The sequence below is a fragment of the Bufo gargarizans genome, chromosome 5, assembly GCF_014858855.1.
Source record: "Bufo gargarizans isolate SCDJY-AF-19 chromosome 5, ASM1485885v1, whole genome shotgun sequence".
Lineage (NCBI taxonomy): Eukaryota > Metazoa > Chordata > Amphibia > Anura > Bufonidae > Bufo > Bufo gargarizans.
The window spans coordinates 124,072,283-124,099,844 of NC_058084.1; the positions used below are offsets into that span (position 1 = coordinate 124,072,283).

The window sequence follows — 27,562 nt, forward strand, 5'->3', positions numbered from 1 at the left end:
GCTCATTTGTTTTGAGATGAGATGACGGTTTTATTGGCACTATTTTGGGGTGCGTATGACTTTTTGATCGCTTGCTATTGCACTTTTTGTGATCCCCTCTGCAATGCATTACAATACATTTGTATTGTAATGCATTGCCTGTTCGTGTACTACAGTGAGTAGTAAACAAACAGGTTGCCTAGGAGACCCAGCCTGAGGCTGAATCTCCTCGGCTCCCGTAGAAGGCAGGTCCCGATGGCCGTGCAAGACATTGGGCAGCCTCTGCACGGCATCGGGCTGCCTTCTGAGACATCAAGTCCCCACCACAGCAGCGCGGGGACTCGATGGGCTCCCTCAAACACAAACCCCTTCTATGCCACTACCGCGGCATAGAAGGGGTTAATAAAGCAGCGCTCGCCGATATGGGGGGGTCACAGGACCCCCCTCGGCATTGACCCGGGGTGCCTGCTGATTGATTTCAGCAGGCACCCAATTTTGATCACCGCCAGCCGCTTACAGGGCGCCCTGTGTCCGTAAGAGGTTAAAGGCTAGGTACACCTTCGGGGGCAATTTTTTTTATGATTGCATTTTACAAATTTTGGGCTAAAAATCCTTTTTTTCTATTGGTCTTTATTAAAAATATTGAGCTGTTCTGTCACAAAGGGTTACCTGTGTTTCTAGCTGTGTGAAGCAGATAATCGCTTAAACGATCACAGGCATTGGCGACTAAACGACCAAATGTTGTAGCAGACAACTAGAATTTAAATTAAACGATTATCGTGCATTTCATTAACGACAACCGATGATTGTACTTGTTCGAAGATAAGGAGCCCGTCAGCTGAGCTGTTTGACAGAACAAAGTGAAAATTCAGATCTTCCTACTAGAGAAACTCAAGGCTGCACAAAGACAGTGGTTCAAAATAAAAAATAAAAATAAAAAAATACAATTATTTTAGGTCTCAGCTGAAAGACAGGATCACCCAAGGAATGGCACACAGTCAGGGCCATCTTCAATATTGATTGGACCCTGGGCAAAACTTTACTTGGGCCTCCTGGATCCCGCTTACCCGCACCTTAGCAGGCAATCACGCCCTCCAGCACACAAAAAATCCACACATCTGGTAGAGTACAGTGAATGACTGTAAAAACTTCCAGTTCTGAAGACTCCAGCGGCTCAGGATCAGTGCTCTGGGCAGCTGGGCTCAGGCTGGAAGTGGGCACGCTCTGCAGGAAGGAGACCAGGGCTCGGCTCACCCTAGTGTTACAGTGCACCCCAGCACCCCACAGTATGCAGTATAGCACCCTATAGTATACAGCACCACACAGTATGCAGTATAGCACCCCACACTATACAGTACCCCACAGTATATAGTAGAGCAGTATAGCAGCCCAAAGTATACAGCACCCCACAGTATAGCACCTCACCGTATACAGCACCCCAAACTATACACGATACAGCCCCCCACACTATACAGTACCCCACAGTATATAGTAGAGCAGTATAGCAGCCTAAAGTATACAGCACCCCACAGTATAGCACCTCACCGTATACAGCACCCCAAACTATACACGATACAGCCCCCCACACTATACAGTACAGCAGTATAGCACCCCACACTATACAGTACCCCGCAGTATACAGCCCCCCACAGTATACAGCCCCCTACAGTATACAGGCCCCCCCCCACACTATACAGGCCCCCCCACACTATACAGGCCCCCCCACAGTATACAGCCCCCCACACAGTATACAGCCCCCCACACAGTATACAGCCCCCCACACAGTATATAGCACCCCACAGTATACAGGCCCCCGACAGTATACAGGTCCCCCCACAGTATACAGGTCCCCCCACAGTATACAGGCCCCCACAGTATACAGGCCCCCACAGTATACAGGCCCCCCACAGTATACAGGCCCCCACACAGTATACAGCACCCCACTATACAGTAGTTTACAGTATATTAACATAACAGTCCCTGTCACCTTTTTCTGATGTAATCTTCACACAAAAAAGCTCCACAGTTAACTTCTGCAACACTCCTGGTAGGACCTGTGATGACCTCATAGCCATGTGACCACTAATATTGCTAGGTTACTGGTCACATGGTGATGATGTCATCTAAGGTCCTAGATCACATTCACAGCTCTAGCACAGTACAATGCCTGGACTCAGTGCCGGCAGGCATGGCAGCACCCCCTGTGTAGCTGACAGCCTGACACCCGGGGCAGTGGCTAGCAGGGCTCAAGAGGCAGCTGCCTTGGGCTTCCCAGGAGCAACTGGGCCCGGGGCAGCTGCCCCTTTTGCCCCTTGGTAAAGACGGCCCTGCACACAGTCATGCATGAAGCCTTATTTCTATGTTCAAATGATTATAGGCCTACCTCATGAAGATTTGTCACTTGTCTTTTTATACAATGAACAATATTACTCAGCAGATGAGGTCAATAAAGACTCATTTATATTGTACTGCAACAGCCAGATAGTCGGGAATAAAAATTATTTTGAAATTCTCTTCAAAACCCATGCTATGTATTTTTTGTTTTTGTTTTTTTATATTAAACATGATCATTACACTTTTTATGTTGCTCTGCCTTCTGATTATCTTATACAGTAAATGCAATTTTATGTTTTGTTTGGAAAAAATGTTTAATATCCTGTGTGTTTGGGAAGATATTCTCAGTTCATCAATGATCTATTAAAAATAAAATATAAATTAGAGCAAACTCACCAGGTATTTGTGGAAAAGGCTGAAATAAAAAAAAGAAAATACATATGCACATTACCATTACAATTTTCAGAAGCAAAGTTAAATCTGTCTAGACTGGAAGCTGTGATGCACTGCCAATTCATCCTACAACAGATCCCAACAGTGCCTAATGGACCCCTTTTACATATTTGAGGACATATTTGATGCACGTACTGTACACTATATGGACAAAAGTATTGGGACTCCTACCTATTATACCTATAAGAGAATTTATGACATGTAATTCTAAATCCATAGGCATTAAAGGGCATCTGTCAGCAGATTTGTACCTATGAAACTGTCTGACCTGTTACATGTGTGCTTGACAGCTGAAGGCATCTGTGTTGGTCCTATGTTCATATGTTTCCAAATTCATGAGAAAAATGTTTTTAAAATATGCAAATGAGCTTCTAGGAGCAATGGGGGCATTGCCATTACACCTAGAGGCTCTGCTGTCTGCAACTGTCGCGCCCTCTGCACTTTGACAAGGCTAGGCAGTGTAAATGTGATAACATCCGGCCCTGTTAATTTAAAGTGTTACAAGAAAATTTAGACTGGCATATTCTTATTTATAATCATAGTCATGGGTGCATATCCATAAGGTAAACATAATAAATAAAAAAATAATGGCTGCACACACATATAAGCAGTAAAGCTGAGAAATGGGGATCATTCTAAATTCAAGTGGTACTATACCTACTATTTGGATCAATGGAAGCTCTTAGCGCACATTTTGATCAAACTTGTGTCGGGCCCATCCACCAGGCGTCAAGGTGGCTTCTCCGGACGGGTCCCTATCACTAATATACCGCCTCTCTTGGACTTATCCAAGTCCACATTATAAGGGCAGTGAAGGAACCAGCTGCATTTGTACTTTGCTCAGAAGCCCCAGGCAGATGGGCGTGTGCTCAGTCTAAAAGAGGCGCCACACTCAGATAAATATTACAAGGAAATTTAGACTGGCATATTCTTATTCATAATCATAGTCATGGGTGCACATCCATAAGGCAAACATAATAAATAAAAAAATAATGCCTGCACACACATATAAGCAGTAAAGCTGAGAAATGAGGATCATTCTAAATTCAAGTGGTACTATACCTAGTGATAGGGACCCGTCCGCGGAAGCCACCTTGACGCCTGGTGGATGGGCCCGACACAAGTTTGATCAAAATGTGCGCTAAGAGCTTCCATTGATCCAAATAGTAGGTATAATACCACTTCAATTTAGAATGATCCCCATTTCTTAGCTTTACTGCTTATATGTGTGTGCAGCCATTAATTTTGTATTTTTTTTTTTTGTTTTTTTTTTTGGGTTAATTTAAAGTGGGTGTGGCAGAGGTCATGGCAGTTGCAGGGAGAGTGGAGCCTTTAGGCCCCTTTCGAATTTAACAAACAAAGAAATCCCTCAAAGGAGTTGCTACGCAACTATTTTCCAAATTATTTAATTTTTAACGGTCACTAGGACCACGGGTATTTTTGCAACTCCTCCGACTAATATTATAAAACTCGATTTTATTATATTTCTTAAAAAAAAAAAAACATATTACTTGGGAACAACAAAAATGGAAAATTAAAACTATCAGGAGTGACAGTCACAAGATCAGTGGCCAGTGTTTGTGTGCACAACTTTTGTCCAACAACTCGGACTTGCCTGATTGTTTATATAAATCATTAATCTGGAGTCTCTTGGTCCCGAGACCCAGATATATCACCCTGTCTTACTCCTGTCTCAAAACCAGCACCCTGTGTCCCTACATGTTTCGCCGAGCCTGTCGGCGTCTTCAGGGGAAACTAACAGGTGAATATTAGGGGCGGGGTCAGGGCTTTTTAAACCTTCCGGTTTACTTAGATATCCAATCCATTTTGCAGGGGAGGGGGAGAGACTGCCTATGAATATATGCTGCTATAGCGTCCAACCAATGTATGGGTGCCACGTCACACTGACAGTGGGTGTGTACTACATGACCGGGCTGTTGACGTCACCTCATTTACCTCCCGTCAGCCAGCCCGGTCAAGTCAGTGATGTCATTACCAGTGCGCCCACATATGTCATTCTCCTGCGTCCTGCGGCTTCCCGATTGTGTTCTACGCATGCGCAAGAACTTTTTCTCCGCTACAGCTGCAGGCTGGATCTGCGCATGCCTGCGAACTCAGCATCCGACGAGATCACAACAGGATTCCTTCAAAGCTGTGTAAATAACTCCTAGGGGGATGCTCAATGTGGGTATATTGTATATTTCTTATTTTGTATCTATTTTGTATTTCTTATTTTGATCACCGCTATTCTCATCTTATCAGAGGTTCACAGTAGATAATACCCTCTAGACCTGTAAATGCCCTCTCTTTATATTATAGTTATAGATATGAATTTTTCCCACTGGTTCTGATTTCAAATCACCAGAGTTATGGTTATGATGGTTATATTTTGTTATTTTATTATGGTTTGATAAAAACCTTTTTATCCTAATGTTTTGTATATCTCTCCATTGTTGGTTTTAACCATATACGTTGTAATTTTGCTCCCCTCATTGTTATCTATTCTCTATTTTATTTTATCCTTAGATTCCTCGACCTCCTCCTGTCGGATGCCTTCCCAGACGTGAGTATTACTCATATCGGTTTATATCCTAGTTGTCTCAACTAACCTATATTTTCAGTTTACTTTTACCCTTCCCTGATCATCCGCTCCCCAATTTCTTTTCTCCCATCTCCCTATAGGGATGGTTATTGATTTATCTATTTATTTTTCCTTTTTCCTTTCTCTTTCTTCATATTTATTCTCATATGGGGAGGAAAGAATTTTTTGTTTTATTTTAATGCTCCATATTTTAAATGTCATTCTCACTAGATCCATTATATATTGTATTTTAAATGATCCATTTGACCTTACAAAAAGGAGGCAAAGGTAAATCCTTCATTTAGCCCATTCGGGGCAAGAGAATGGAGACGATAGATCCACTTCGTCTCCTCTTGTTGAAGCTTGCGGTCAATACTGCCCTGTCTGGGAGATACCCCGATCTTCTGTATCCCCCAAATTTTTAATCCGTCTGTTTTGCCATCATGGTATGTTACTAAATGCCTAGAGAGGGGTGTCTCTTCATTAGTATTTAATACACTAAAGTGCTTCGAGATCCTCCTCCTTAATTCCTGAATGGTTTTCCCAATATACAGCTTTTTGCATTCACACTGTATACAGTAAACCACCCCCGAGCTCTTGCAGTTGATGAATTGATTTACCCAGGAAAAACAATTGAACCCTGGTGTAGGGGTGAAGGAGAGACCTTTTCCCAGTAATAATTCATACTGGGGGTCCAGGTCAATCCCAGACAGGTTGATAATCTGTAGAGCTGAATCACCCTCTACATCTTCGGCATATTGTAGCCCCATTTGTCTCTGTCTCTCAATTGAATCCCTGGGACTAAAAAAGACGGTGGTATTGCGGGAGTGCTCTGAAGTATCATATGTGTTGTACTTCCGTGTGCACCAGTTTCCGATGGAAATGAGAATGCAGATGGTCCAGAGGACAATGCCACCTGCGGATTTTGCTCCTGGGCACCCGCGATCCGATTTCCTTGCACTGAGTTTTGCCATTTTTCAGTGGTGTGGGGTCCCCCAATCGCTCCCTGATTTTGTGGGTATTTTTTGGATTGATATCCACCCCGATAGTATCTATTCTTTTTTTTCCCACTGTTTTTAGGGGGGTACCTACCACTTCCTTCTGATTCGGCTATCTCAGACTCTGATATATCAGTATAGTCCCTTTGCTCGGTTCTCCTAGAGAAATAGGGGTTTTTACTATTTTTGTTATTATATATGTACCCTGTTTCAAAATCCCTTTTATCTCTCAGGTATTTCTTGTGCTTGCGTTCTTTAATCTCACTTTGTGCACTTTCTATGTTCTTTTGGAGTCTGGTTTCGAGTGAGGGAAATTCAGGTTGTGTCTTAAATATCTGAATGTCACCTATCTCTTTCTCTAACTGTGCAGCTACTTTCGTTAGTAATTTTCTCTCGTATTCACATATATACAGTTGCATCCGAAGGGAATTATCCGTAAGCAGCTCTTCCCAGCCCTTGACAAATTCAACATCATCTTGATGTGCATTAGGAGTAATCCGTATGCGCATACCCCTGTAGACTATCTTTTGTTGGAGGTATGTCTCCAGACTGGTAACCTCCCAAATGGATCTAATATATTTCTTATAAGTTTTATTAATCTCTTTGAATGCCTGAGATATATCTTGACAATTCAAAGGGAGATTATCGCTGGAGAACACTATGTTCGCTTCAGAGAGAAAGGCCTGACTATTCAATTGGCTAGAAAGAAATCCTGCCATCTCAATCCGGTTATTCATCAGCTCTATATATGGCTATTCATTGGGATCACAGCCATTAAACAAGGGTTTCCCCGCCGGGCAGTATATATCCTGGATCAATTATTTTGGGGTCCTTCGTGAGATTGGGCGGATAAGCCCCTTCAAACAGTCGAATATAACAAACAAAGAAATCCCTCAAAGGAGTTGCTACGCAACTATTTTCCAAATTATTTAATTTTTAACGGTCACTAGGACCACGCGTATTTTTGCAACTCCTCCGACTAATATTATAAAACTCGATTTTATTATATTTCTTTTAAAAAAACAAACATATTACTTGGGAACAACAAAAATGGAAAATTAAAACTATCAGGAGTGACAGTCACAAGATCAGTGGCCAGTGTTTGTGTGCACAACTTTTGTCCAACAACTCGGACTTGCCTGATTGTTTATATAAATCATTAATCTGGAGTCTCTTGGTCCCGAGACCCAGATATATCACCCTGTCTTACTCCTGTCTAAAAACCGGCACCCTGTGTCCCTACATGTTTCGCCGAGCCTGTCGGCGTCTTCAGGGGAAACTAACAGGTGAATATTAGGGGCGGGGTCAGCGCTTTTTAAACCTTCCGGTTTACTTAGATATCCAATCCATTTTGCAGGGGAGGGGGAGAGACTGCCTATGAATATATGCTGCTATAGCGTCCCACCAATGTATGGGTGCCACGTCACACTGACAGTGGGTGTGTACTACATGACCGGGCTGTTGACGTCACCTCATTTACCTCCCGTCAGCCAGCCCGGTCAAGTCAGTGATGTCATTACCAGTGCGCCCACATATGTCATTCTCCTGCGTCCTGCGGCTTCTCGATGGTGTTCTACGCATGCGCAAGAACTTTTTCTCCGCTACAGCTGCAGGCTGGATCTGCGCATGCCTGCGAACTCAGCATCCGACGAGATCACAACAGGATTCCTTCAAAGCTGTGTAAATAACTCCTAGGGGGATGCTCAATGTGGGTATATTGTATATTTCTTATTTTGTATCTATTTTGTATTTCTTATTTTGATCACCGCTATTCTCATCTTATCAGAGGTTCACAGTAGATAATACCCTCTAGACCTGTAAATGCCCTCTCTTTATATTATAGTTATAGATATGAATTTTTCCCACTGGTTCTGATTTCAAATCACCAGAGTTATGGTTATGATGGTTATATTTTGTTATTTTATTATGGTTTGATAAAAACCTTTTTATCCTAATGTTTTGTATATCTCTCCATTGTTGGTTTTAACCATATACGTTGTAATTTTGCTCCCCTCATTGTTATCTATTCTCTATTTTATTTTATCCTTAGATTCCTCGACCTCCTCCTGTCGGATGCCTTCCCAGACGTGAGTATTACTCATATCGGTTTATATCCTAGTTGTCTCAACTAACCTATATTTTCAGTTTACTTTTACCCTTCCCTGATCATCCGCTCCCCAATTTCTTTTCTCCCATCTCCCTATAGGGATGGTTATTGATTTATCTATTTATTTTTCCTTTTTCCTTTCTCTTTCTTCATATTTATTCTCATATGGGGAGGAAAGAATTTTTTGTTTTATTTTAATGCTCCATATTTTAAATGTCATTCTCAGTAGATCCATTATATATTGTATTTTAAATGATCCATTTGACCTTACAAAAAGGAGGCAAAGGTAAATCCTTCATTTAGCCCATTCGGGGCAAGAGAATGGAGACGATAGATCCACTTCGTCTCCTCTTGTTGAAGCTTGCGGTCAATACTGCCCTGTCTGGGAGATACCCCGATCTTCTGTATCCCCCAAATTTGTAATCCGTCTGTTTTGCCATCATGGTATGTTACTAAATGCCTAGAGAGGGGTGTCTCTTCATTAGTATTTAATACACTAAAGTGCTTCGAGATCCTCCTCCTTAATTCCTGAATGGTTTTCCCAATATACAGCTTTTTGCATTCACACTGTATACAGTAAACCACCCCCGAGCTCTTGCAGTTGATGAATTCTCGTATTTTGTATGTTCTGTCATCATAAGGGTTTTTAAATTCCTTCTTTGGAATCATAAATTTGCAAAAGGTACAGGCTCCACACGGATAAGAACCCGTGGTCTTTAGCCATGTAGTTTTGCTTTTAGGAATTCTTTGAAAATGGCTTCTGACTAGCATTTCCTTCAAATTTCTGCCCCGTCTATATGTAATGCTTGGATTTTTGAGTAATATCTCTCTCAGATCCTTATCCGCCTTCAGGATGTGCCAGTGTTTTTGGAGAATCCTGTATATCCTAGCATTCTGCACGTCATAGGTCCCTATGCATCTAATGGTCTTCTCATCATCCTTCTTCCTGTTATTTAGGAGTTCTTCCCGATTTGTATTGACGGCTCTGTTGTACGCTTGATGGAGGACCTTTTTAGGGTATCCCCTCATTCTAAACCTTGAGTATAAGATGTTACTTTCCTTTTGAAAGGTCTCTTCGTCAGTACAGTTCCGTCTGGCCCTCAAGTACTGGCCTACGGGAATACCTCTCTTTAATTTTGGTGGATGATAACTCTGCCAATGAAGAAAACCATTAGATGCTGTGGGTTTTCTATACACTTCTGTTTTAATTTCTCCTGTCCTATCCAGTGTAATTTTTAAATCGAGGAAATTAATACTTTCGGACTGTGTTTCAACAGTAAATATCAGACCTAGATCATTTTCATTCAGTCTCTCCGTGAATTCTTTAAATGCATTAAACAAACCATTCCAAAAAATCAAAATGTCATCTATAAATCGACCCCAAAATACAATCTGTGAATAACGTGTTCTCCACCGTGAATGCGAATTTTTCTTCCCACCACCCAAGGTACAGGTTTGCGAAACTAAGTGCGCAAACCGTCCCCATTGCTGTGCCGTGCGTCTGTAAATAATAAGTGCCATCAAAAACAAAATAATTGCGAGTAAGTAAAAAACGTAACAATTGTATAATTAAATCATTGTGCTGATATAGATGTGTACCCTTTGTATATAAATAGTGCTGCACTGCTTTTAGCCCTTTTTCATGTTCAATGCTTGTGTATAAGACCTTTGGCAGGGTGTAAAAAGTGGCCGTCGTTGGACATGTATTGTACAGTATTTTAAATTCATCTTTTGAGATCAAATTGTCCTCTTTGGCCTGTTTTAGGCCCCTTTGACACGGGCAAGATTTTTGCACGGGTGCAATGCGTGACATGAATGCATAGCACCCGCACTGAATCCTGACCTATTCATTTCAATGAGTCTGTGTACATGAGTGTTTTTTTTTCTTGCATCAGTTCTGCGTTGCTTGAAAAACGCTGCATGTTCTATATTTTGCGTTTTTCACACAGCCCTGGCCCCATAGAAGTGAATTGGGCTTCAGTGAAAAACACATTGCATCTGGAAGCAAGTGTGGGTGTGATGCGTTTTTCACTGAGGGTTGCTAAGAGATTTGCTTGTAAACATTCCGTTATTTATCACGCGCGTCAAAAACGCATCAAAACGCATCAAAACGCATTGCACCCGCGCGGAAAAAACTGAACAACTGAATGTAATCGCAGACAAAACTGACTGAACTTACTTGCAAAGTGGTGCGAGTTTCACTGAGCGCACCCTGAACGCATCTGGCCCCAATCCGCAACGCCCGTGTGAAAGGGGCCTTAGGAGTAATTGCAACTCCCCCGTTGCTCCTAGAGGCTAATTTGCAGATATCAAAACCTAATTTTTCTCAGCAATGCGGACACATATGAACTTGGGACCAACACAGATGCCTTCAGCTGCCAAGCGCACATGCAGCAGGTCAGTCAGTTTCATACAGTAGGTACAAATCTGTGGCTAAACCACTTTCACTCTTCTGAGAAGACTTTCATCAAGATTTTGGAGTGTGTCTTTGAGAATTTTGCCCATTAATCTAGAACAGTGTTCCTCAACTCCAGTCCTCAGAGCCCACCTGCTGGTCATGATTTGAGAGTGGGCCGTGAGGACACTGATCTAGAAGAGCAGTTGTGAGGTCAGACACTGATGTTGGATGACACTTGCTGCAATAGTGGCATCCTATCACAGTACCATGTTGGAATTCAGTGAGCTCTAGGATGACCTATTCTTTCACAAATGTTTGCATGGCTAGAGGCTAGATTTCTATGGAGTTCTGAGAACAGCCAAGCAAGTTTACATCTTGGGAGTCATAGTTTTACCACAGCTGGAGTGCTGGAGGTTAGCCATCACAGATATAGTGTATCTCAGAGGCTATATGGCACAACAGGGCGTTCCATATGGTCTGTTTACAGAGTCTATTGAACTTGCACAATGCTTGTTGGGTGCTAACATACACATTTCTTGTACCGTAAAAATCCCTGTACACACAGAATTCAATAGAACCTGTGACAATAGTTTTTTTACATTTTGATATAGAGTAAAGTCAAAACATTCAATGCACTCCACTGTCACAATAGGAAATAGTGGAAGATAATTATGTAGTGAAGAGTGCCATGCTGCCGACCAAAGCAATTAAGAAGATTTAACTGATAAATGCACTCGCATGAACAAATACATGGCATAAACAGAGTTTCACCAAACTGATTATAAGTTGAAAGAAGAATTTTCTTTTGAACTGCACTGGAGAGATCTTTCCACCTGGAAATACAGTAAGCCCCTTGGACTACTCCATTTTACGCAGTCAGGAAACAGCATTGTATGTGAGGAATTACAGCCGCACCCAAGTCACAAAATAATATGTTTGTATATGCTCTGTATCTATAAGTATATTTTTTAGGTATAGCTACAAATAAGAATAACTTTTATAAAGAACTCTCTTACCAGACCACAGGCCACCGTTAAAAATGTAAGTATGAGTACCAAAGGGAAACCCATCGAGACCTTTGTGAAGTGTGAAATGTCGCAGATGAGAAGGACACCTTGAATTTAAGTGCAAAATATCAGTAGTTTGCATAAAGGTTTTTATTATTTTAGCACATGATGTGGAAAAATAGTTGGTATGTTATCTTTATTCCATCAAGGTTTCTTCTAGCACAGGAATGAGGAAGAATGTGTAAATTCTAAGCACAATGGTGTTATGGTTCACTTCTGACCAAGCAAGAATAATGAGTATACATTTAAAATGTGGGGATTATAAGAGAGGATTAGACATGGGGGAGGCTGATCTCATCTGGAACCATACGTTTTGGTCCTGCACTATTCTCATTATAAGTAGGGGTGCTGGTATTCAACACCAGGCCCCCCGTAACGTCAAGGTGACTGCTCCATTACTTCAGTATGCTGCAGCTTACACTTATTACATTATACGTACATTTTTACATACAGATTAAAGACACCTTTTCATACTTAGCTATTGCGTCTTGGCATCTTACATATATTGTAAGGGAAATTGAGCGATGCACTACTACTGACAAATGAAGGCCTGCCTGTTCTATAGACTCTAAGGACTATTCACACATCCGTGTCCATGTTGACCGTCAAGATGTCTGGATTTGTGTGTCTATTTTTTTTTGCTCTCCTTGTATAATCCATATTCCATGGACACTGATAGGCTGAAAATTCATAACCAGAGTATATTCTAGCAATGATCCATAACAAGCAGAAACCAAACATGGATGGCATCCATGTTGTATGAATGGTTTTCATGGACCTATAGACTATAATGTGCGTGATGGATCCATGGAGACCACAGACAGCACGCACCTGAGAATCACTGATTCCTCAAATTTTCCCAAAAGATTTGGTTAGATCTGAATGTATTAGTGACAGCTATTTACCGGCTGCAGGGAGCCTGTATATTGGTGCATAACATGCATAGCTAGTCCACCGTGGTAGTGAAACTGTTACTTTGCGTCAATATGACAGGCAGGTGACCTTTACAAGGTCAGCATTTGGTCAGTAATCCATCAGTATTGCTAAGGCAAAAAAAATGGAGAGGATCCAAAACAGAGTTGACACATGATTGGGATATTTGCATGTCTTCTGTGTTTTGTACCCACTCCTGCTTTTGGCTTCCAAATCATGAGCATATCCTGATGCAAAATGGAGACCATGTGATACAGGCCTTAGGAATGCTCCAAAGGCAGGATCCATTGTGTTTTTCATTTTCCCGTCCTTCTGACAGATCATTTTCCCGTCCTTCTGACAGATCAGAAGTAGGGTAAAATAAATGTTGATGTCAACAAGGCCAAACAGGGACACTAGTGGCCCCGTTACAGAGTGGGGAGGGTGGCAACCACATGAGGAGTCAACATAGTGGCCCAGTCACAGAGTAGGGAGGGTAGCAACCGCATGCAGAGTCAACATAATGGTCCAGTCACATAGGAGGGAGGGTATAAACTACTTGAGGAGTCAACATAGTGGCCCAGTCACATAGGAGGGAGGGTGGTAACCGCATGAGAAGTCAATATAATGGCCCAGTCACAGAGTGGGGAGGGTGGCAACCGCATGAGGAGTCAACACAGTGGACCAGTTACAGTGTGGGGAGGGTGGCAACCGCATGAGGATTCAACATAGTGGCAAGTCACAGAGTTGGGAGGTGGGGGCAACAGCAGTGGCAGTAACAGCACAATATGGTGGGTGGCAGTAAAACATGGCAGCAGATGTGTGGCATCAGGCGCGTGGCAGGATCAGAACTTTTTTCTCAGGTCTTACTCAGGTCACTTGTGGTCAAAAATCAAGTTTGGCTGCCCGGTAGTCCAGGAGATCTTGGATGTGGGGTGGCATGGTACAGTCCAAGTATGCCACCACCTGCTGATTCAGGTTCTGCTCCATGTCTTGCTGCTGCTCCTGCTGGTGGGTGGTTTCTTCAGTAGGCGGGTGACTCTAATGTGTGTGCACTGGGTGTGTCTGTGTGGGTGTGGCTACATGGGCTATTTAACCTCAGTTGAGACCTGAGTTTTGGGGGGTACTCTAGCCTTGTAGTAAGCTGGAGGCACTCTCCTGGTCCCATATACCATCTGCCAGTGAGGGCCACCCTTGTGGTCATAAAATGTGATACACAATGTTATGAGGATGTGTTTGTGTTATGCTTATTTATTGCAGCGTATGGTTTCCTGGTTTCCTGTGTGGTGTGTGCTCTGTCTCTTGTGTTGTTGTGGACAGCAGCACTTATACTTGGGTTTCAGGCTCTGTGTCTGTGGCAGGTAGGTGTGGCACTAGTTGCACTTACCTGCCATTGCCATATGTCTGTTTCTGTTCCCCTTTCGTTATAACTTGGCCAGTGAGACTCCTGTTCGTCCGTATTAGGAGGAACAGGTAGTCTTACCCAGCTCCTAGTCCAGGGCCACCCTGAGGGCTAGCAGGAATATCAGGTTCCGGTGTATGAGCCCTCCTACCTTCATGGTCGGCTCATATGGCTAGGAGACAGGGTCAGAATTAGGAATTGATAGGAGGTGACCTGCACCCTGATTCCTGTCCTGGCCTTGTACTGACCATCCATCTTCTGTCATCGCACGGCTGAGGGTTTTCCCCATCCACAGACGTGACAACAGTAGCTGCTGCCTGACCTCAATAAGCTTGCCCTTGCTGAAAAGCAGAGCAGAACTGGCAGCATAAAATACTTCCGGAGCAGAAGCAGACAAAAAAAAGGAAGGTCAGGACAGGTGGGGGACAGAGCTTATATCCTGGGGCATGCCAACTAAGTGTGGTGTCAGAGGAACCCACTGACAGGAGGGACACTGCTAGGGGGATTTCATACATAAAGTGGCACAACTGAGGGTGTTTTATACTGGGGGAACACTATTGGGACTATTTTTTATATAGGGAGGCACTACTGGGGGGATTTTATGTACCCGCAGGCATTATGGACCCTGGAAGCCTTACAGGGGGACCATTATAAATACCAGGGTCACTGTAGAGTGTGATGAGGGCACTGCAGGCATTGGGATGCAAAAAATAAATAAATAAACCAATTAAATTCATCCGCTTTTCATGGACATTTTTGAAAACCCCAAAAATTGATGTACATATGGATGCAGAATGGCCATGAAAAACTGACAGTGTGTCCATCGTCAACAGCCGATTTTTTTCATGTGACTGTAGCCTAAAAAAAAAATATCGAAACAAAAGTTATTTTAGACCTTTTCAATTCTGTTCTAATTAATTGGATCCAACCAGTTTCCTTTTGGGATTCTTTTAATAAAAATAAATATAATCTATATGCATTGTAAAGTATAATGGTAACAAACAATAAAAAATTATGCTTTGTTTTGCAAAGGCAGGGATAAGCACCGAAGAGGCAGAGCTGCCTGGGCACCAACGCGGTGGTCACTTGCGATCCCTCATTTACATATGCATCAAAGTTCGTTTTTGGCAGTGTTACAAGTCCACAAAAGCATATAAAGGTACCGTTTTAATCATCTGTGTTGCGGCTACAGCGCTATGGGAACTGTTAAAAAGGGGTAAATGTGCTGACAGACTCCCTTTAACCACTTCAACCCCGCTAGCTGAAACCCCCTTCATGACCAGAGCACTTTTTACACTTCGGCACTACACTACTTTCACCGTTTATCGCTCGGTCATGCAACTTACCACCCAAATGAATTTTACCTCCTTTTCTTCTCACTAATAGAGCTTTCATTTGGTGGTATTTTATTGCTGCTGACATTTTTACTTTTTTTTGTTATTATTCAAAATTTAACGATTCTTTTGCAAAAAATGACATTTTTCACTTTCAGCTGTAGAATTTTGCAAAAAAAATGACATCCATATATAAATTTTTCGCCAAATTTATTATTCTACATGTCTTTGATAAAAAAAAAAATGTTTGGGCAAAAAAAAAAATGGTTTGGGTAAAAGTTATAGCGTTTACACACTATGGTACAAAAATGTGAATTTCCGCTTTTTGAAACAGCTCTGACTTTCTGAGCACCTGTCATGATTCCTGAGGTTCTACAATGCCCAAACAGTAGAAAAACCCCACAAATGACCCCATTTCGGAAAGTAGACACCCTAAGGTATTCGCTGATGGGCATAGTGAGTTCATTGAACTTTTTATTTTTTGTCACAAGTTAGCGGAAAATGATTATTATTTTATTTATTTTTTTCTTACAAAGTCTCATATTCCACTAACTTGTGACAAAAAATAACAAATTCTAGGAACTCACCATGCCCCTCACAGAATACCTTGGGGTGTCTTCTTTCCAAAATGGGGTCACTTGTGGCGTAGTTATACTGCACTGGCAATTTAGGGGCCCATATGTGTGAGAAGTACTTTGCAATCAAAATCTGTAAAAAATGACCGGTGAAATCCGAAAGGTGCACTTTGGAATGTGGGTCCCTTTGCCCACCTAGGCTGCAAAAAAGTGTGACACATCTGGTATCGCCGTACTCAGGAGAAGTTGGGGAATGTGTTTTGGGGTGTCATTTTACATATACCCATGCTGGGTGAGAGAAATATCTTGGCAAAAGACAACTTTTCCCATTTTTTTATACAAAGTTGGCATTTGACCAAGATATTTCTCTCACCCAGCATGGGTATATGTAAAATGACACCCCAAAACACATTCCCCAACTTCTCCTGAGTACGGCAATACCAGATGTGTGACACTTTTTTGCAGCCAAGGTGGACAAAGGGGCACATATTCCAAAGTGCACCTTTCGGATTTCACTGGCCATTTTTTACACATTTTGATTGCAAAGTTCTTCTCACACATTTGGGCCCCTAAATTGCCAGGGCAGTATAACTACCCCACAAGTGACCCCATTTTGGAAAGAAGACACCCCAAGGTATTCCGTGAGGGGCATGGCGAGTTCCTAGAATTTTTTATTTTTTGTCACAAGTTAGCGGAAAATGATGATTTATTTATTTATTTATTTCCTTACAATGTCTCATATTCCACTAACTTGCGACAAAAAATAAAAAATTCTAGGAACTCGGCATGCCCCTCACGGAATACCTTGGGGTGTCTTCTTTCCAAAATGGGGTCACTTGTGGGGTAGTTATACTGCCCTGGCAATTTAGGGGCCCAAATGTGTGAGAAGAACTTTGCAATCAAAATGTGTAAAAAATGGCCTGCAAAATCCGAAAGGTGCACTTTGGAATATGTGCCCCTTTGCCCACCTTGGCTGCAAAAAAGTGTCACACATCTGGTATCGCCGTACTCAGGAGAAGTTGGGCAATGTGTTTTGGGGTGTCATTTTACATATACCCATGCTGGGTGAGAAAAATATCTTGGTCAAATGCCAACTTTGTATAAAAAAATGGGAAAGTTGTCTTTTGCCAAGATATTTCTGAGTACTATTTCTGAGTACGGCGATACCAGATGTGTGACACTTTTGCGCATCTAGGCTGCAAAAGTGCCCAAATTCCTTTTAGGAGGGCATTTTTAGACATTTGGATCCCAGACTTCTTCTCACGCTTTAGGGCCCCTAAAAAGCCAGGGCAGTATAAATACCCCACATGTGACCCCACTTTGGAAAGAAGACACCCCAAGGTATTCAATGAGGGGCATGGCGAGTTCATAGAAATGTATTTTTTTGGCATAAGTTAGCGGAAATTGATTTTTTTTCTCACAAAATCTCACTTTCCGCTAACTTAGGACAAAAATTGAAATCTTTCATGGACTCAATATGCCCCTCAGCGAATACCTTGGGGTGTCTTCTTTCCAAAATGGGGTCAGTTGTGGGGTGTTTGTACTGCCCTGGCATTTGAGGGTCTCCGCAATCATTACATGTATGGCCAGCATTAAGAGTTTCTGCTATTCTCCTTATATTGAGCATACAGGTAATGAGATTATTTTTTCCATTCAGCCTCTGGGCTGAAAGAAAAAAATGAACGGCACAGATTTCTTCATTCGCATCGATCAATGTGGATGAAAAAATCTCTGCCAAAAAAAAAAAAAGGAGGGGAAAGGCTCCGCCCAACATCCATACCCACTTAGCTCGTATGCCCTGGCAAACCAGATTTCTCCATTCACATCAATCGATGTGGATGAATAAATCATTGCCGGGATTTTATTTTTTTTATATACAAAGTGTTTGCCAAAGCATAGGAACGCCGCCTCCTCCTCAGCTCGTATGCATCGGCAAACATATCTGTTACTGCAGAGTAGAAATCTTGTCTTGCAGCGCCGCATACACTGACTTGCGTGTAATCTGACAGCAGCGCAATGCTTCTGTCAGAATGCACATCAGTGCTGCAGCTAGTAGATCGGTTGGTCCACCTGGAAGGTAAAAAAAAAAAAAAACAGGCCACAACGCAATAATTTTATTAACTTTGGAACAGAATAAATAAACTTTAACTTTTTGAACTAAACATTAACCTGTTTGCTTACTGGTGTTTTTTTTTTTTTTTTACCTTCTAATTTTTCAAATAAAACTACATTTCTATATACATTTTTCTCTAAATTTATTGTTCTACATGTCTGATAAAAAAAAATGCAATAAGTGTATATTTATTGGTTTGGGTAAAAGTTATAGCGTTTACAAACTATGGTGCAAAAAAATTAATTTACGCACTTTGACTTTCTGAGCACCTGTCATGTTTCCTGAGGTTCTACAATGCCCAGACAGTAGAAGCACCCCACAAATGACCCCATTTCGGAAAGTAGACACCCTAAGGTATTTACTAATGGGCATAGTGATTTCATGGAAGTTTTTATTTTTTTTGTCACAAGTTAGCGGAAATTGATTTTTTATTTTTTTTTCTTACAAAGTCTCATATTCCACTAACTTGTGACAAAAAATAAAATTTTACACAAACTCACCATACGCCTCACGGAATACCTTTGGGTGTCTTCTTTCTAAAATGGGGTAACTTGTGGGGTATTTATACTGCCCTTGCATTTTAGGGGCCCTAAAGCGTGAGAAGTAGTTTGGAATCCAAATGCGTAAAAATGCCCTGTGAAATCCTAAAGGTACTCATTGGAATTTGGGCCCCTTTGCGCACCTAAGCTGCAAAAAACTGTCACACATGTGGTATCGCCGTACTCAGAAGAAGTAGGGCAATGTGTTTTGGGGTGTATATTTACATATACCCATGCTGGGTGAGATGAATATCTCTGTAAAAGACAACTTTTCCCATTTTTTTTATACAAAGTTGTCATTTTACAGAGACATTTCTCTCACCCAGCATGGGTATATGTAAAAAGACCCCCAAAACACATTGCCCTACTTCTCCTGAGTACGGCGATACCACATGTGTGACACTTTTTTGCAGCCTAGGTGCACAAAGGGGCCTAAATTCCAATGATTACCTTTTAGGAGGGCATTTTTAGACATTTGAATTCCAGACTTCTTCTCACGCTTTAGGGCCCCTAAAATGCCAGGGCAGTATAAATACCCCACAAGTGACCCCATTTTGGAAAGAAGACACCCCAAGGTATTCCATGAGGGGCATGGCAAGTTCCTAGAATATATATTTTTTTTGGCACAAGTTAGCGGAAAATGATTTTTTTTTATTTTTTTTTTGCTTACAAAGTCTCATATTCCACTAACTTGTGACAAAAAATAAAATTTTGCATGAACTCGCCATGCCCCTTACGATAACTTGGGGTGTCTTCTTTCCAAAATAGGGTCACATGTGGGGTATTTATACTGCCCTGGCATTTTAGGGGCCCTAAAGCGTGAGAAAAAGTCTGGAATCCAAATGTTTAAAATTGCCCTCCTAAAGGGTACTGATTGGAATTTGGGCCCCTTTGGGCACCTAGGCTGCAAAAAAGTGTCACACATGTGGTATCGCCGTACTCAGGAGAAGTAGGGCAATGTGTTTTGGGGTGTATTTTTACATATATTCATACTGTGTGTGAGAAATATCTCTGTAAATAACAACTTTTAATATTTTTTATACAAAGTTGTCAATTTACAGAGATATTTCTCTCACCCAGCATGGGTAAGTGTAAAAATACACCCTAAAACACATTGCCCTACTTCTCCTGAGTACGGCGATACCACATGTGTGACACTTTTTTGCAGCCAAGATGCGCAAATTCCAATGAGTACCTTTAGGATTTCACAGGGCAGATTTTATTTTTTGTCACAAGTTAGTGTAATATGAGACTTTGTAAGAAAAAAATAAAAATAAAAAATTTCCGCTAAATTGTGCAAAAAATAAAATAAAATCTTCTATGAACTCGCCATGCCCCTCAAAAGTGATCTTTACTGCGTTTTTTGTAGAGCCTATAGAACATGTCCTATTCTTGTACGCAATTGCGGACAAGAAAAGGCATTTTCTATATAGTTCTGGCAATGTGCGGATCCGGAAAATGCGGAAAGCACATTGCCGGTGTCCGTGTTTTGCGAATCCGTGGATCAGCGGATCCGCAAAACACATACAGACATCTGAATGGAGTGATCAATGACAGGGGGGTGATCAGGGAGTCTATATGGGGTGATCAGGGGTAATAAGGGGTTAATAAGTGGGGGGGGTAGTGTAGTGTGGTGATTGGTGCAACTTATAGAGCTGCCTGTGTCCTCTGGTGGTCGATCCAAGCAAAAGGGACCACCAGAGGACCAGGTAGCAGGTATATTAGACGCTGTTAACAAAACAGCGTCTAATATACCTTTTTGGGGTTAAAAAACTCGCATCTACAGCCTGCCATTATTCAATTTGCCAGGCCCGATATGTTTTATCACCTGAGAAATGTCTAGTTCTGTTATCAACTGCTTACCAGCCCCCTCCCCTGCTAATTGCATTTTACTTTGAAAAATGCCAGGATCTCTTCAGGAGGATCATATTACACATGTCAATGCAAGTCTTTGGAGAGGTAAGGGTGAAGAGTGAGTAGGAAAAGAGTGAGACACACACAACCAGAAAGACTGCACAGCTACCTAGGAAGGTTAAAGATTATCATAAGTGCTTCATTCACAAAAATTCAGGTCAGTACTTCTCTGTAATGTACTCCGTTATCTTGGTGCTGCTTCTGGGTGACTGTGACACAGTTAGGAAGGATATTCTCCTTTATTTTCTGTGCGGAGTGTATAACAGCTGGACTCAACGCACCATGTCTGGGAGAGCTGCAAACCAGATATTCAGCAAGCACATAGGAAAACTGCTAAAATGGCATAAGTCATATAATGACAAAAAATAGTGTTATTACCTATGTACTATTGATTAATGCAAAGTTTTTTGAAAGCTCAGTGCCACTTTAAGTCTCAATAATGTTAGTCCAGTAGAATTCTTTTGTTTCCTTTGGAATGGTCACTCGGGGTCATTTTGAGAAGATGGATTATCCCTGATAAGTTCTTATGTCTCCAAATGATTTTCAGATCAGAGGATGTTGAGGGCCATGGTAAAACATTCAGCTTGCAGCTTATGAGGTAATCTATTGTGGATTTTGAGGTATGTTTAGGATCATTATCCATTTGTAGAAGCCACCCTCTTTTCAAAGACACCTCACAAGCTTATTGAGCAGTTTGGACCGAATCCCAAAACAGTAGGACCAGTTCGCTGTTTCTTAATATATATTAATGGTGCATCTATTATCTTAAAGGGTTTCTGTCATCAAAAAATCGTTATGTAGCTGGCTGACATTAGCTATGTGCTAATGTCAGCAGAACATAACTGCATGACTTATATCTCCCTGCCTGACGCCGTTCGCGGTAAATAATGACTTTTATAGTATGCAAATGAGCCTCTAGTATTCGGCGCAGGCGCAGTGAGTGAAGGACGGCAGCAGGTGAACGTCTTTCACACACTGTGCCTGCGCCTAATACTAAAATGGACGGCGCAGGTGCGGGGCACGGAGGAGATTGAGGATGTTAATCACCTTTACAAGGGCGTGCCAAACAGTGAGAAGACGGAGCCTCTAGGTGCTGCAGCAATGCCCCACTAGCACCTAGAGGCTCATTTGCATATTATAAAAATCATTATTTAGCGCAAACGGCGGCAGGCAGGGATATAAGTCATACAGTTATGTTCTGCTGACATTACCACATCGCTAATGCCAGCCAGCTACATAATGATTTTTCTGATGACAGAAACCCATTAATAAGAAGTGTTCATATTTCCATAAAGAGCAGGAATTACATATTTCTATATGCAATATTTATTAAATAATGCATTGACGGAAGATAGTATTTGATCCAACAAGATGTAACACTCTCACAGATTCCCAGGAAAGCAGGGTCTGGAAAACCTAATGACATATGCCATTATCTAGGCATAACTCACAAGGGTGTAAGGCTTTGTGAATATATATAGAAAAATCTGTTCAAAAAAGCATGCCATACAACATTGAATGAGTCTTTCCTACGGGACATCTGACATTGTGTGCCTAGGACCATTCCCTACTGCAGCTGCTTAAATCAGAAAAGTAATGTTGGGCACGGGACTTCATTTCTGGGAAACTAAGCTGAAGGACATGGGGGCCATAAGATCCGCTAAGTAACAGTTTATTATCATTGTCTAAGTTTTACTTGGCTAAGTAACATCAGTTTGATATTATTGACAACATTTTCACAGCCATTATTGTATGTCATCTGTTATGGTGTAATTGTATTTTAATTAGTCTTGTTATAATTCATTATTGTTAGTTTGTGCTTATAAATGTTCTTCTGCTATCATTATTACTTGCCTATCTTCTGTAGTTTATTAAAGTTGTTATTAAGTGTCAGTTCTTGATTATTGAATTGTAAATCCAGAGTTAAGCTGAAAGAACTAGGGATGAGCGAATCGACTTCAGATGAAACCTCTGAAGTCGATTTGCACAAAACTTTGTTAGAATACTGTACGGAGCGAGTGGTACCTTGGAACCGAACCCGAGTTTTGTAAAAGATTTTTAACAGTAGAAATGAATTTCTGAAGCTATTACCCGAAGTCTCGCGAGACTTCACGAAGTAATAACTTCAGCTCATCGGAGCAAATACATTCTAATACTGTACAGAACTCCGTACAGTATTCTAACAAAGTTTTATGCAAATCGACTATGGATGTTTCATCCAAAGTCGATTCGCTCATCCCTAGAAAGAAATTCACAGTAGAAAATATAAATACAATGTAGGAATATAAACTGCGTGTCACTGAATAATTATCCTACTTAAAACATAACTTTTAGTAATTATTAATTAAAAATAAGTCCCACAAGAAACAATGTGTATGTTTTGATACCTGCACAAGTGAAATAATAAGGACTTAAGTACAGTAGGACACAAGGGCAAATACATAAATAATCTCATATGCTCAGATTTGGACCAACATAGTCCCACTCACGGTTTGATGGTATTTTCTTATATGGAAATAAACCACGACAGAACAGGTGTAGTGGGAAGGTCCACAGGCATCTTGGTTGAGAGAATTTGAAAATAGAGCGATATTTTCTATTTGCGGGATGGAAAAGGCAGAAGGTGGGGAGAGAAATATCCCTATCAAACTATATAATCCTGCCTAAAAGCGGAGAAATCTCCCGCCTAAATGCGGGAGAATCACCTCCAGAGGAGGCGACCCCACTTATCGGTGGCTTTCCCTATTATCCTGTCCCTGTAAAAGTAGCTCCCAGTGTCTGTACAGCCAAAAATTGAAGTAATTTGAAATTCCCAACGCGTTTCCTCCAATACAGTTGTGACCGGATTCATCAGGGGAAAAAAGAAGATGTAAATATATTGTATAGATGTGGCATAATAGCCCTCAGCAACAATGGCTCTTCTGTTGATAAATCCAACTGGGTAATGCAGTCCAGGGATCTCTCTGTGACTGCACCTCTATATACGCTAAAGTAAACTGGACAAACTTTAGATGAATTAATTACCTCATGGTGTGTATGATAATCGGCGTGCGTTCCACCGCCAGCCAGGCAAAACCGGAAGTGCGTCAGGTCACGTGCGCCAACCGCTGCTATTGGCCGGCGGTGGAACGCAGGCCGTGGATGAACCGCATGAAAACCGGAAGTATGTCACATACACCGGAAGTGACACATGCGGAGCGCTGAGGCGCATGGTATATGCGTTCCAAGATAATCACCAGCGAATAAACATACATGGAAAGGAATAATAGAAAAAAATACTATTTGAAATTTAAAGATACATAGTCAATGGACGTTATTAGATGAATGGTTGTCAAGTGAAGCATATATGAGTTGATTAAAAAGAGGGTTGGATTAATAGTGTGGGAGATTAAATAGAAACAGGAAGGAACATTATATTGTCATTACTTATGACTAATAGAGTCCTAACAACCGATAAAGATTCCATTTAAATAAAGATATTACAAAGTAGACCTATTGCGGTCTGATGCCTTCATTTGTATAGTCCGAAAAAAGATAAACAGTAATTTTGATCAATGCAATGAGGTATATCAAGTTATCGAAATGGATATCCTATATTTTATATCAATTGGACCATGACCACAAAGAGATTTATGATGAGAGCATGGTAGAATTGATGATATATAAGACTAAATAATTATAAAGTAACGCCATTCAAAACGCCATACTCAGATAAAGCAACTAAATGACAAAATTTCGTTGAGTCCGGACGGGCTCACAGTTTTTAAACGGTAAGTCCATTCGGACTCTTTTTGTAGGATTCTCTTGTCGAGGTCACCCCCTCTGGGGGATGGACGAATGACCTCAACAACGCAGAACTTCAGACATTTTGGATTTCCACCATGGAGATCATGCACATGTCTAGAGATGGTAGTGTCCCTTTTGTGCCTTATGTCTCCAAGGTGGTCTCCAATTCTTCTTCTGAGTTCACGTTTTGTTTTGCCGACATACTGAAGTTTACATACACAGATACAGAGATAGACTACCCCAGTTGTTTTGCAATTTGCAAAGTCCCGAATAATATAGGTTTTGTTGGTAGTGTGGCTTGTAAAGTTTTTAGTTTGGTATATGTATGGGCAAGCTATACACGATCCGCATCGGAACATACCCAGAGGTTTTCTATCTAGCCAAGTGCCTATTTGTTTGGGCGCTGTGTAATGACTATGAACAAAACGGTCACCTAAAGATCTACCCCTCCTGTATGTTATGGCTGGTTTTGATGGAAGTATATCATGGATATCAGGATCCAGCAAGAGCATATCCCAATATTTTTGGAAGATATTTCTAACTTCTCTACTACAGGTGTCATATGTCCCAATGATGCGAAAAATGGGATCCATATCAGTTTTTTTAGGGTTGGGTGACAAAAGATCCGTTCTGTCTTTACTCAAGGCTGACCTGAAGGCCCTTTTTAAGGGGTAATCAGGATACCCTCTTTGATTAAACCTGGTTTTAAGGTCTTTAGCTTGGCTGAAGAAATCACTCTGTGTAGTGCAATTTCTGCGGACTCGCAAATATTGCCCCTTAGGGATACCACACTTGAGATTTTCAGGGTGATGGCTTTCCCACCTAAGCAAACTATTAGTTGCTGTGGGTTTTCTGTGAGTCCTTGTAGTGATAGTCCCATTCTGTAGGGTGATAAAAAGATCCAAAAAGGCCAGACCTTGGTTATACACCTCACAGGTGAAGTGCATACCTATATCGTTCTTATTTAGATCGGCCAGAAAGTCTGAGAATAGTCGTCTGGGGCCACCCCAGAATATCAGTATATCATCGATATAGCGGCCCCAGAAGACTATTCTCGACGTCCAAGGGCAATCATCTGCAAAGACTACAGTATCCTCCCACCAGCCCAGGAACAGGTTAGCATAAGTGGGGGCACAAGCGCTCCCCATTGCCGTGCCCCTGAGCTGGTGGAAGAAACGGGCATCAAAAAGAAAGTAATTATGTCTGAGGATGAAATCCATTAATTTCAGAACAAAATTACTATGCGCATGATATTGTGTACCACGGCTCCTGAGGAAATGATTTATGGCATACAGTCCCTTGTCATGTGGGATATTGCTATATAAAGCCTCTACATCAATAGAGGCTATGAGAATATCATCTTCAAGATGTATACCGTCTATCTTGCTCAATAGATCGGACGTATCCCTAATATAAGAGGGAAGGGCTGTGACATAATCTCTCAAGATCTTATCAATGTAGATACCCGCATTTTGTGTAAGGGAATTAATACCTGAAACAATGGGACGTCCTTTTAATGGGCTTAGACCTTTATGGATTTTTGGAATAGTGTAAAAGGTGGCAATTTGGGGGTGTGGTACAAGTATGAATTTTACTTCATCATTTGATATTACTTTATTATCTAGGGCTTCTATCAAGATGATTTCAAGGTCCCTAGTGAAATCATCTGTAGGGTCGGCCCCAAGAATCTGATAGTAATTTTTGTCATTTAAGATGGTATTACACATTCGTTTGTATTCTTGGTGGTTCATAGCCACCAAATTGCCACCTTTATCAGATGGTTTTAAAATAATATCATGGTTTGATTGAATTTGCATCATGGCCTCTATTTCCTTTTTATTCAGATTTGAACCGTTTTTAGGCTGTTTATTGTCCAGTTTTTCTAGCTCTTTAGTTACTATTGTCAAAAATAAGTCAATAGAGCTATTTTCTGTTGGGGGAGGGAGTTTAATGCTTTTTGGTTTGAGGTTGGTGAAGGGACCTTCACCTATTTTTCTTTCCCCCTCTGATAGAAGGTCGGCCAAATTTCTGACCAGAGGGAGTTCATTCAATGGAATCCCTAATTTTACACTCTCCTCCAAATCACTGTGTCTGAAGAATTTCTGCCATTTAAGTTTACGACAGAACAGGTGTAGGTCCTTCACCCAAGAAAAAGAATTGTACCTAGTAGTTGGTACAAAAGAGGTACCCCTAGTAAGTATATTTATTTCAGTATCTGAAAAAGTATAGTCGGTAAGGTTAATAATTTGTCCTTTCTGGGATGTGTCTATTTGGCTGATCGGGGTCGGTCCCTGAGGTCGTACGGGATCCCCCCTGACCCTAAAAAATTGGAAGGCAAGCCAGAACCAGATGAACATGATGCTTCTGAGTATGTAGTATGTGGGTCGTTTCTGGTATTGGTTCCCCATTTTTGATATTTTCCCCTGCGACCTCTAGGTCCCTTTGATCCTCCCTAGAAAGAACCTTAAGGGAGGTTAGTTTGCACTTCCTGATACAGGTTTGTTTTTAGATGGCTGACTATAAATTAATAGGACAATTCTATATATTTTTTTGTTTTTTTTTATATGTCAAATTGGGAAAGGGGTGATTTTTTTTATTCCTAAAGGCAGTTTTTTTTTATTATTGCAATGTACTAATTTTGAGCTAAAAATAATTTTTTTTATTGGTCTTTATTAAAAATATGGAACCCTTTTTTCTGTACATAGCTAAGATGCTCTAGTAGCACCCTTTGATTTACTGTCTTTTCCATCAGACCAGGAGCTGACTGACTCCTTATCTCTGCTCTCTGACCTCTTAAACACTCATTATAGCTCAGTTCTTATCTTGCTGATAACAATGTGGCTTAAATAATTGTTTATGACCTTTCAGTAATTTACAGATAAGATTTATTAGATGACTGGCACAGAGTGAAAGTACACACAGAAGAACCCTTTGTGACAATTTTTTTTAAATATTTTTAATAAAGGACAATTGCAAAAAAAGATTTTTAGCCAAAAATGAGTAAAATGCAATCATAACATTTTTTTCTTCGAAGGTGTACATACACTGATGAGCAAAAGGGTAACAATGT

General features: G+C 41.1%; 1 protein-coding gene across 1 annotated transcript in view; it reads right to left on the minus strand.

The window, feature by feature from the left end:
- Positions 1-27,562, minus strand: part of LOC122939336 (meprin A subunit beta-like) — a 186,965-nt gene that overhangs the window by 84,671 nt on the left and 74,732 nt on the right. The window contains 1 exon segment of the mRNA XM_044295405.1: positions 2,710-2,728. Coding sequence (XP_044151340.1) covers positions 2,710-2,728 — 19 coding nt within the window.